The following is a 12,115-nucleotide window of genomic DNA, read 5'->3' on the forward strand; positions in this document are numbered from 1 at the left end:
TTTGCTAGAAAGTATTAAAGTGCAGAGGTTGGGTGCCCATCCATCATGGATGCTTTAGTTGAGATTCCTACATTTCAGGGGATTGAACTAGATGACCCCTGGGGTCTTTTCCAGCTCTACAATTCTATCATTCTATGATTAGAGAGTAAGTCTTACTGGATTCAATAAGTGGCTGAGGAAATGTGTGTAAGATATAATGGGTGCTACTATAAAAACATTATTTTGCAGGAAAATGTTGCTCAAATATAAACAGATATCCAATGAATGCAAACACAAGTTACATAAAACAAATAGAACAGAGTAAAATCACCAAGTTTCTAATAATACTCAACTTTTCCTTGAAAACATTAGAAAATAGTGTGAATTGGACTTAAGAGTATGTGTGCAAGTCAATACTCTTGCTTCCTAACGCATTGCAGTGCATTTGGAGTGCTCTGTAGATATGCTTTACTTGCTTTAGAAACATCAGCATCTACGGCCTAGTTACACAAATGCTGTTCAGGAATAGAACAAATGGAAGTGTTTTACCTCAGCCCTTATTAGTAAACCAATAAAATAGGTTTGCAACATCTCCAAATACTAAGGTACCTTTCTTTAAAGACCTGAAGTCCTCTGACGAGACCTTCCAAGCAAAGAAGGTCATATCGGTTAGCAGGAACATCAATTTTATAGAGAATGATTTCTGATGCACCCTCAGCCTTTTCACCACCTTTCTCTTTGCTTATTATTTCCTTCTCAGAAGTCTGAAATGAAACAAGCATACTTCACAGGAAACTGTTTTGAAATCAGTAATACATATATGGAAAAATAAAATGAGCTTGGTTAATGTGACTTTCATACAAACATGCAGATCACTAATAAAACACAGTTGTATTGAAGTTTTAAAAAGAAATGGTTGTCTATACCAGCCAGAGACATACAAATGTTTGACAGTACAACCCTAACTACTTTTACTCAGAATACCAAATATGTTACAACTATATTTTTAGCAAAATTTGTATAGTGAAGCAACTACATAACAGTGACAAGCCAAAGACCTTTTTTAAAAAAGAAGTCTATAAATTCTACTGACAACTAATTGCAGTCATTACTCATTAACACACTATTAAGTTTGACAGCAAAAGAATAATACTGTACAGACTGGTTTTTCAGACCTCACCATTTGGAGGAACTTTTAGTCATTAACTTACTATATTTTATTTTATTTTTATAATATTTTTTATTAAACATTTTTTATATTCATACAAACAAAACATACATAAACAGACAAAAAACAAAAACAAAACAAGAAACAAGTACCATTTCATGTCCTAATTTCTTAAACCTTTCTTCTTCGACTTCCTCATGCCTCCCCTTTCTGTATTCCAAATTCTAATCAATTGCTCAGCAAATCTTCCCTTATTTTACTGTAAATTTAAGCTAATCATCCTTATTCTCCTTGTCTTAACCATTACTAATAGTAACCATTTACTTTAGTCCAACATCATTCTAACTGTCATTAATTTTATAGTATTTCTTTAAATAGTCCTTGAACTTTTTCCATTCTTCTTCCGCCGCTTCTCTTCCCTGGTTTCGGATTCTGCTCGTCATTTCTGCCAAGCCCATGTAGTCCATCACCTTCATCTGCCATTCTTCCAGTGTGGGTAGATCCTGTGTCTTCCAGTACTTCGCAATGAGTATTCTAGCTGCTGTTGTAGCATACATTAAAAAAGTTGTATCTGTCTTTAACACCCCTTGGCCGACAATGCCCAAGAGAAAGGCCTCTGGTTTCTTGGGAAAGGTATATTTAAATACCTTTTTCAGTTCATTATAGATCATTTCCCAGAATGCCTTAATCTTCGGGCACGTCCACCAGAGGTGGAAGAATGTACCTTCCTTTTCCTTACATTTCCAACATTTATTGTCAGGCAAATGGTAAATCTTTGCAAGCTTGACTGGGGTTATGTACCACCTGTAAATCATTTTCATTATATTTTCTCTTAAGGCATTACATGCCGTGAATTTCATGCCGGTGGTCCACAACTTTTCCCAGTCAGCGAACAGAATATTATGACCAATGTCCTGAGCCCATTTAATCATAGTTGATTTAACCGTTTCATCCTGTGTATTCCATTTCAGCAGCAAATTGTACATTTTTGACAAGTTCTTAGTACTGGATTCTAACAGTTCAGTCTCTAATTTTGATTTTTCCACCTGGAAGCCAATTTTACTGTCCAATTTAAACACTTCATTTATTTGATGATAATGCAACCAATCTCTCACCTTCCCTTTTAATTTCTCAAAACTCTGCAATCTCAATCTGTCCCCTTCCTTTTCCAGAATTTCCCAATATCTTGGCCACTTCAACTCCATATTTAACTTTTTAACTGCCTTAGCTTCCATTGGCGACAGCCACCTTGGAGTTTTATTTTCCAGCAGATCTTTATATCTGACCCAGACATTTAATAGTGCTTTTCTGACAATATGGTTTTTAAAACTTTTGTGCGCTTTAACCTTGTCATACCACAGATATGCATGCCACCCAAAAATATTGTTAAAACCTTCCAAATCCAAAATGTCTGTGTTTTCAAGAAGCAGCCAATCTTTTAGCCAGCAGAAAGCTGCCGCTTCATAGTACAATTTAAAGTCTGGCAGGGCAAACCCCCCTCTTTCCTTTGAATCCGTTAATATCTTAAATTTTATTCTGGGCTTCTTGCCCTGCCAGACAAATTTAGATATATCTTTCTGCCACTTCTTGAAACAGTCCATTTTATCCATTATTTGTAATGCTTGGAACAAAAACAACATTCTTGGCAATACATTCATTTTTATAACTGCAATTCGACCTAACAAGGAAAGCTTCAAGTTTGACCAAATCTCCAGATCTTTTTTCACTTCTGTCCAAGTTTTTTCATAATTGTCTTTAAATAAATTCACATTCTTAGCTGTCATATTCACACCCAGGTATTTCACTTTTTTAACCACAGTTAACCCCGTCTCATTCTGAAACCTTTCTTTTTCAATCTGTGTTAAATTTTTCTCCAATACCTTAGTCTTTAACTTATTCAGTTTAAATCCTGCCATTTGACCAAACTCTTGAATTATTTCCAAAACTCTTTTCGTACTAGCTTCTGGCTCTTGTAAAGTAAGTACTAGGTCATCTGCAAATGCTCTCAATTTGTATTGTTTAGCTCCGACCTGAACCCCTTTGACCAACTGGTCCTTCCTAATCATATTAAGCAAAACCTCCAGGACCGATATAAAAAGTAATGGGGAGATGGGGCACCCCTGACGTGTCCCTTTTTCAATCTTGAACTCTTCTGTTACCACATTATTTACAATTAATTTTGCTTTCTGTTCAGAGTATATTGCACCTATACCATTTTCAAACCCTTGGCCTACCCCCATCCCCCGGAGGTTCTTCAACATGAAGCTCCAAGATATATTGTCAAAGGCTTTCTCGGCGTCCACAAATATCAAAACAGCCTTAGTATTTATATTCACTTCCAATTTCTCCAAAATGTCAATTATATTCCTTACATTGTCCGATAAATGCCTTTTCGGGAGAAAGCCCGCTTGGTCCCCATGAATCTCCTCCATCAAAACTCTTTTCAGTCTCTTTGCTAAAACATCAGCAAAGATTTTGTAATCCACATTTAATAACGAGATGGGTCGGTAGTTCTTAAGTTGGGTCTTTTCAGTCTCTGTCTTTGGTAGTCATTAACTTACTATAATCAAGTTCAACTACAGCCTGAACTTAGGAAATATTATATGGAATAAAAAGTACTAAAAGTATAGTTTCACTATACTAGTAGGCTGTTCATTGAAGAGGGTCCTAAATATTCAGGAATAAAGTTTTGTAGGATGGCAGCTGGATTACACAACAAATGCCATAAATTAAATGTCTTTGCAAGTAGATATGTTAATAAAAATAATTACTTACAATTTCATCAAGTTCCAATCCAAACTCAAAGCATAGTTCATCAAATTCTTCATCAGCTGGAAAGGAATTTGTTTCATTAATTCTGGCATGTGCTAATATTTACAGTAAGTCAAAATGGTTCAGTCCTTGAAAAGGGTAACTGATTTCACCTGCTCGGTTGCAGAAGGGGCCAGAAAGTATATTAATAACTCCAGTTCTGCAAAGTATCTAACTTCCCACTCCTACCTTAAAACATTGAAGGTATCTATACGTAATCCATACATATCATTTTGCAACTTGGTATAGTATCTCTCTTTGTGCTTCCTAGCATAGTAATTTAACATATGGTTACTAATTGCCAGTTGACAAGTATGCTTGTCAGCTACATATAACCTCCCATTTGTGTTCCTCATCTAGCCCTTTTCACACTCTGTATTATACCTCTTTCCTTCTTCATTGTGCTAATTACATTTACTACCTGTGCAGTTTCTATTATAGAATGGGAAAGTCCACAGCTACCATAAACAAATTTGAATCTAAAACAACAACAAAAGGCACATGAAGCTATGACCTACTTCCAAGTATGTACAGCTGTGATTTTCAACCACTGGTACCTCAAAATAAGAAGATGGGAAAAGTACCCCTGGTGTTGAGCCTGCTTGCAATGCAAGGGGCTGGACTGGATGACCCTCAGGGACTAGTCCAACTCTATAGTTCTATGATTCTACGAGAACAAGGGCCGGGCAAGACGCCTTTTGCTTTTCCCAACTCCTACAGTTGCATGAACAGATCATAGCTGTCAACTTTTCCCTTTTCTTGAGAGGAATCCTATTCGGAATAAGGGAATTTCCCTTAAAAAAAGGAAAACGTTGACAGCTATGGAACAGATCCAGTCCAGGAATTCAATGCTTCCTTCCTTTGGCTGTGGAATGAATGAACCAAACCTCTTTCATTCCTTCTATGAAAGGTAGAGGCACGCCTCAGATTTCTGTCTGACCTGAAGCGAAAAGCATCTTAATAAATAATAATAACAATGAATATATTATTTACACCCCACCCATCTGGCTGGGTTGCCACAGCCACTCTGGACAGCTTTACTGGGAACACGCACAACCCACCCACCAGGACCCAGACTCCCCCTTCTCCAGACCCCACACCGACCGACAGCCTGCAGCAGCCTGTCATTCCTTGCTTTCCCTTTCCCTGCCACGGACCCCCAAGCAGCCTCTCAAGGCCTGATCCTGGACACATTTCCCCAAGCTCGTCTCCCTAGACTCCCTCGGCATCGAGGGATGCCCAAACCCCGCTGGCGCGAGAACCACCACCACCCTCCCTCGGCCCCCGCCGTTCCCCACTTACTGTAGCTCTTGCCCAGCGCTTGGAAGAGCAAATCCCGCTTCACGCTGACAGTCGGCATGGTCGGCAGAAGAGACGACAGGGCAAGAGCACCTCACTGCGCGTGCGCCAAGCGCGCCCCTGCAAGGAAAGCCCTTTCGCCGGGTCGGGCCTTCTTTAACGAGCGCTGTCTAAATCAGTGCCTGATCCGCGCCGCGGCGCTCCGATTCCTCCCAGCTCACCCAAGGGCATACATAGGCTGTCATGAAGATAGTCGAGGGGCTAGATCATTATCGCGGCGCCTCCATCAGCAGATGGGAGTTCGCTTGCTGTTTGGGTGACCTTTGATCAGGCAAGATGAAGACAACCAAATAACGTTTGCATCAGCAACACTCTCTGCCCATAGACTTATGTAGGGTTGGAAGAGAATTTGCAGCGCCCCCTCCCCTCTCCGGCTTCCGGACTCATTCAGTTCCGCCGCCTGCAAGCGAGGCAACGTGTCTGTCTCTGCGTGCAAGTGTATAAAGCGAACCGGATCTGCATTTAGCTGCGTGCTGGCTGTGGGGCAGAGAGCTGTGAGCGGGGCGTGGGAGTTGCTGTGTTTTGCTTTTGGCTGAACTTTATGCATTAACTGCCTTTGTACCCCAGTGTGTTTTCATCGTGGTTGTGCGATGGGTACAGATGATTGACAGCGTGCGGTCCTAGGCATGTCTGTTAGGAAGGAAACCCCATCGAGTTCAGCGGGGCTTACTCCCAGGCAAGTGGCCAAAGGTGTGCAGCCTGAGACACATGGATACAGTTAGCAAACTGAATTCACGTGAAACGTCTCTATATCCTGTTATATTTGTTCTAGTTTCAGGCAGGTAGCCATGTTGGTCTGACGCAGTCGAAATAAATTAAAAAATGGTCCAGTAGCACATTAGAGACCAACTAAGTTTGTTCTGGGTATAAGCTTTCGTATCTGAAGAAGTGTGCATGCACACAAAAGCTTCTATCCAGAACAAACTTAGTTGGTCTCTAAGATGCTACTGGACAACTTTTTATTTATTTTTTGTTCTAGTGTCTATGTCCTGCTGGAATTTGCAGCGGAATCCTGCATCTGAAATGTTCTCTTTCAACCAGCAACAGTTTTAAAAACTTTTATATGACAGCTGCTGTCAGCCACCTTCAGTCTCAGCCCCAGGGCCAAATCAATACAGTGGTACCTCGGGTTACATACACTTCAGGTTACAGACTCCACTATCCCAGAAATATTACCTCAGGTTAAGAACTTTGCTTCAGGATTAGAGCAGAAATTGTGCAGCAGCGGCAGCAGGAGGCCCCATTAGCTAAAGTGTTGCTTCAGGTTAAGAACAGTTTCAGGTTAAGAACAGACCTCCAGAATGAATTAAGTTCTTAACCCGAGGTACCACTGTACAATTTGATGTTCAAAGTGAAGAACAAGAAGGTGCACTTGCACACGGACGTATTTCTACATATAGAAACTGATTGAACTGGCATTTGATGCTTATGTCGGCATTGGTGACAGGGCAGCAGGCTCCTGAGGACAGCAAGATAGCTTAGGGAGCACAGGGCCAGCCACTTGCCACCACTCTCTCTCCCACTCACCCCACCCCCAAAGCACCAGGTACTCCTCTTAAAGGTAGGGCTAGCCCTGGCTCTTTAATAGAAAGTGGTTTTAAACCTTCTTCCAACCTGCCACATGAGGATATTAACAGCAGGTGACATTGCATTTACCTTGCATTATAGGGTTGTCATATGCCACTCAGCTTCAGTTCCAGCCCAGCCTGCAATGTCAAGATAACAATCCTCATAAGCCAGCCTGCTTCTCTTACCATGCTTGCTGCTCCCCGCCCCCGCCCCCCCCCCAAAATACCAGCATATCTCTCAGCCTCTCTTTCACATCACACCCATTTCACACCATGTATGGAGACAACAGCACTGGAGAGTTTATTTCTCCTCTCCTGCAGCAGGAAGCATTTGCCAGACAACTGGGCGGGGGGGGGCACAGAAAATTCAAATCTTTAAAATGCATTAGAACAAGTTTGATGGTTGAGTGCAAACTTTGGTCTTTGCTTCTACTATTTTGTGAGATGGATATGTTTGTAATGGTACCAATCAGTGTAGCATTAAAGTCATAAGACTGAAACATGTCTCAGCATTTTCTGTTCCTTATTCCATCCTTGATTGATCTCCTAACAACGAGAGCCACAGTGTCAGGAAATAACCAAGAAATCTCATCCATAGCCCAAAGAACAAGTCTTAATTGTTATGTTTGTGCTGGTTTACCATGCCGCAAAACACACACACACATCTTTCTTTCTTTCTTTCTTTCTTTCTTTCCTATGTAAAACTTTTCTGTAGAAAAATTGGACTAACTCCCTCACTGGGGGTCTACAAGCAGAGAGTGAACAGCCCTCTGTTGGGGACACTCTTGTTCTGATTTTCCCACATTGAGCAGGATGGTCCCCAATTCTCTAATTTGGGGGAACACAATCACTGTAAGAAACAGAATTCCCAAAGCTATAACAAGATAGTATTTTGGTTTGTTTGTAAGGAACATGGGAATCTGCCATATACCAAGTCAGACCATTGATCCAACCAGCTCAGTACTGTCAACACTGACAATAGCTCCCCAGGGTTCCAAAGATAACAATCGCAGTCCTACCTGAAGACACCAGGGATTAAACCTGGAACCTTCTGCACACAAAGCAGATCATAGAATCATAGAGTTGGAAGAGACCACAAGGGCCATTGAGTCCAACCCCGTCAAGCAGAAAACACTATCAGAGCACTCCTGACATATGGTTGTCAAGCCTCTGCTTAAAGACCTCCAAAGAAGGAGACTCCACCACACTCCTTGGCAGCAAATTCCACTGTCAAACAGCTCTTACTGTCAGGAAGTTCTTCCTAATGTTTAGGTGGAATCTTCTTTCTTGTAGTTTGGAACCATTGCTCCGTGTCCGCTTCTCTGGAGCAGCAGAAAACAACCTTTCTCCCTCCTCTATGTGACATCCTTTTATATATTTGAACATGGCTATCATATCACCCCTTAACCTCTTCTTCTCCAGGCTAAACAGGCCCAGCTCCCTTAGCCGTTCCTCATAAGGCATCATTTCCAGGCCTTTGACTATTTTGGTTGCCCTCCTCTGGACACGTTCCAGTTTGTCAGTGTCCTTCTTGAACTGTGGTGCCCAGAACTGGACTCAGTACTCCAGGTGAGGTCTGACCAGAGCAGAATACAGTGGCACTATTACTTCCCTTGATCTAGATGCTATACTCCTATTGATGCAGCCCAGAATTGCATTGGCTTTTTTAGCTGCCGCGTCACACTTTTGGCTCATGTCAAGTTTGTGGTCAACCAAGACTCCTAGATCCTTTTCACATGTACTGCTCTCAAGCCAGGTGTCACCCATCTTGTATTTGTGCCTCTCATTTTTTTTGCCCAAGTGCAATACTTTACATTTCTCCCTGTTAAAATTCATCTTGTTTGTTTTGGCCCAGTTCTCTAATCTGTCAAGGTCGTTTTGAAGTGTGATCCTGTCCTCTGGGGTGTTAGCCACCCCTCCCAGTTTGGTGTCATCTGCAAATTTGATCAGGATGCCCTTGAGTCCATCATCCAAGTCGTTGATAAAGATGTTGAATAAGACCGGGCCCAAGACAGAACCCTGTGGCACCCCACTAGTCACTCTTCTCCAGGATGAAGAGGAACCATTGATGAGCACCCTTTGGGTTCGGTCAGTCAGCCAGTTACAAATCCACTGAGTGGTAGCATTTTACCAGCTTCTTTACAAGAATATCATGGGGCACCTTGTCAAATGCCTTGCTGAAATCAAGGTAGGCTACATCCACTGCGTTCCCTTCATCTACCAGGCTTGTAATTCTGTCAAAAAATGAGATCAGGTTAGTCTGACATGACTTATTTTTCAGAAATCCATGCTGACTATTGGTGATCACAGCATTCCTTTCTAGGTGCTCACAGACTGTTTGCTTAATGATCTGCTCCAGAATCTTCCCTGGTATTGATGTCAGACTGACTGGGCGGTAATTATTTGGGTCCTCTCTTTTCCCCTTTTTGAAAATAGGGGCAACATTTGCCCTCCTCCAGTCTGCCGGGACTTCGCCTGTTCTCCAGGAATTCTCAAAGATGACTGCCAGTGGTTCTGAGATCACATCTGCCAGTTCTTTTAATACTCTTGGATGGAGTTCATCTGGCCCTGGAGACTTGAATACATCTAAACTAGCCAAGTATTCTTGTACTATCTCCTTAGTTATTCTGGGCTGTGTTTCCTCTGCTGAATCATTTGCTCCAAATTCTCTGGATGCAGATGCTCTGCAGCTGAGTCTACAGCCCTATTGATTTCATGGAGTAAATAATACTATTGCTCCATCTGGTTCAGTATTGCCTTTGCTGACAGCAGATTTCTACAATTTCAATCAGGGAACTTCACCAGCCTTTTGGGAAGTTGCTGGGGACTGAACCTATGACTGCATGCATGCAACGCAGGTGCTCTACCACTGAACTGTAGCCTGTTACTCCCCCCTACCCCGCAGTAATGCTGTAATTCTAAACACATTTACTAGGGAATCTAACTGAACTCAGCAACAGTTACTTCTGAGTAAGCCTGTTGAGGAGTGCCCTGAAAACATAAAGTAGGATTGCCATTTTTTGGCTTTAGATTTCACTGTTATCTGCCCCAGTCCTTCTAAAGGAGGGGTGGTGAAATTGTCCCCCCCCCCAATGCTGTTGTACCATAAGCTCACAGTTTATGTGGGGGTTACGTTCCAGGGGTTGCGCCTAAAGCCATAATCACAAAAAACACATTGCGTTCAATGGCATGTGGAATTGCCAAAGGTTTTTTTCCATGGAATCCTGCCCCGTTTCTGCCCCCTTTTTTAAAAAAAATTTTTTTGCCAAGTTTGTTAAGCTGAATGCACACGGGTTAAATGCATGCAATGTGGGGGCTTACTGTATTTCAATTCCCAACATGTAAGAGAATTGTAGTCCAGTTATATCTGGAAGACCATAGGTTCCCCACCGACCTAGAGAGATATGCGTTGGACTGCACATGTCAGATTACTGTAGGAACTGGACACATAATGAATATATTGAGTCTGGATATCATTACCACATTGTAGAAACTTCTGTAGAGGCAGAGGTGTTCGTCTGGTGCAACAAACACAACCAAGTGACATTGTAACGCAATTTCTTATGCCATGATAAGCTTCTGTGGACTCCAGTCCACTCCATCAGTTACATCTGATGGACTCCAGTCCATGAACACTTCTGCCATAATCAATTTCTTAAGTCTTTAAGGTGCCACAATATTTTGTTATTGATTTGCATTATATTGCTTTCAATTTGATGCACATGTAAAATTGCATTCCCACATACATTCTGGCACTTGATGCAAAAAGACATTTTTAGAGCATAATAAGACAAGAATTGGGTTTTTTTAAAAATGCACAAACTAGATTCCCCCCAGATTCCACGTCTATTAGCCTCACATAAGGGAAGATGCAGAGGAGAATTCAGGAGTCAAAATGGGGAAGAAGCAAATGTAATACCCTGCCTTGGCTGTGGACAGGTTTGAGGATCAGTAGCAGAGGGGAAGTGTGTGAGCATGAGTCCTTGCGTAAGTGACAATGAATGGAAGCAGGAAGAACCCAACTTAGGTCATCATGCAAAGCATTTAAGCAAGTAGGCTGAATCGTGCAGATGAAGATTGTTTAAGGTATACTGAGTTGCTACTGATAAAATTAGTCAAGGATCAAGATAAAGAAGCTTTTTGTTTCAATTTTGGAACTGTAAATACCGGTATAGTTCCAATACTACATATGTATATTTCTTTTTAAAATGTTCACAAAGGAAAATGCAACTAACTTGCAAAGCCTCATGTCTTCCCAAATTTCCTATTAACCCAAAGGGAGGAAAGTCAAGATAACTAAATCAGGGGAAAGGGAATTCCATAGGTAGGCAAACTGAGCCAGCTTGTAATATCACCTGGAATCCATTGCTATGCAGACACTATGGCCAGCCTTCATGAACTTATATATGGATTTATTCTCCTCAACTGTTTGTGTATAGGGGAATCCCCACTTACACAGGGGTTCCATTACTGGCTACCACCCATGTCAGTGGGATGAGTGTATGTACCATCTAGTCTGCCTCCAAACTGCCCCCTTTGGATGCCACAAATGGCACATGTCACTGGTCGAGTGCGTTCTGATCATGCATGAGTGGGGAGGGGCCTGTATATGGTTCAGGGGTGCCAACTTGAATAAAATATTGGGTGGAGGCCAAGTAAGCTTCACTCTGCATAATCGATCACATGATGGGGCGCACCCACACTATTTGAATGGCAATGCCCATCAACTTTGGGGTGGCTCAGCTTCTTCAGCTATTTTATTGGGGAGGGTGAATGGACCTTGGCCCCGGAGTTGGCTCCTATGATATGGTTTTATACAAGGTCAATCAATATACTTGCAAGGGGAAATTTGCACCCTCAACGTTGTCCAATTAAAAATTGTCCCCAGACCCACGTCACCGGTCACCATTAACACCAAGCCTCCTAAGCCCAGCTCAAATGGCCAGTCAGTGCTAAGAGGTCCAGGAGAACCGATCTGGTCACCCCACCATCCTTCCACTCTGTGGTGTAAGTCATCTTCAGGAATGACAAAGGGCAAATCCTCACCATACTTTCAAAGCACAGTCAGCAGACATTTAAAGCAATTGACTCCCCCCCTTAAGACTCTTGGAAACTGTAATTCTCCCCTCACAGAACTACAATTCCCAGCATCCTTAACGAACCACAATTCCCAGGATTCTTTGGGTGGGGGAGAAGCCATGTTTAAATGTATGTTGTGAATCTGCCCTTT

At 42.1% G+C, this 12,115-nt stretch overlaps 1 protein-coding gene across 1 annotated transcript in view; it reads right to left on the minus strand.

The window, feature by feature from the left end:
• FARSB (phenylalanyl-tRNA synthetase subunit beta) overlaps positions 1-5,382 on the minus strand; it is a 30,700-nt gene extending 25,318 nt beyond the window's left edge. The window contains exons 1-3 of the mRNA XM_053390016.1: positions 5,261-5,382; positions 3,923-3,978; positions 589-743 (exon numbers count right to left, since the gene is read on the minus strand). Coding sequence (XP_053245991.1) covers positions 589-743; positions 3,923-3,978; positions 5,261-5,318 — 269 coding nt within the window. The 5' untranslated portion in view covers positions 5,319-5,382. The remainder of the gene's footprint in view (positions 1-588; positions 744-3,922; positions 3,979-5,260) is intronic.
• Between the last annotated feature and the right edge of the window lie 6,733 nt (positions 5,383-12,115).

This window comes from Podarcis raffonei, chromosome 5 (genome assembly GCF_027172205.1).
Source record: "Podarcis raffonei isolate rPodRaf1 chromosome 5, rPodRaf1.pri, whole genome shotgun sequence".
NCBI classification, from domain to species: Eukaryota; Metazoa; Chordata; class Lepidosauria; order Squamata; family Lacertidae; genus Podarcis; species Podarcis raffonei.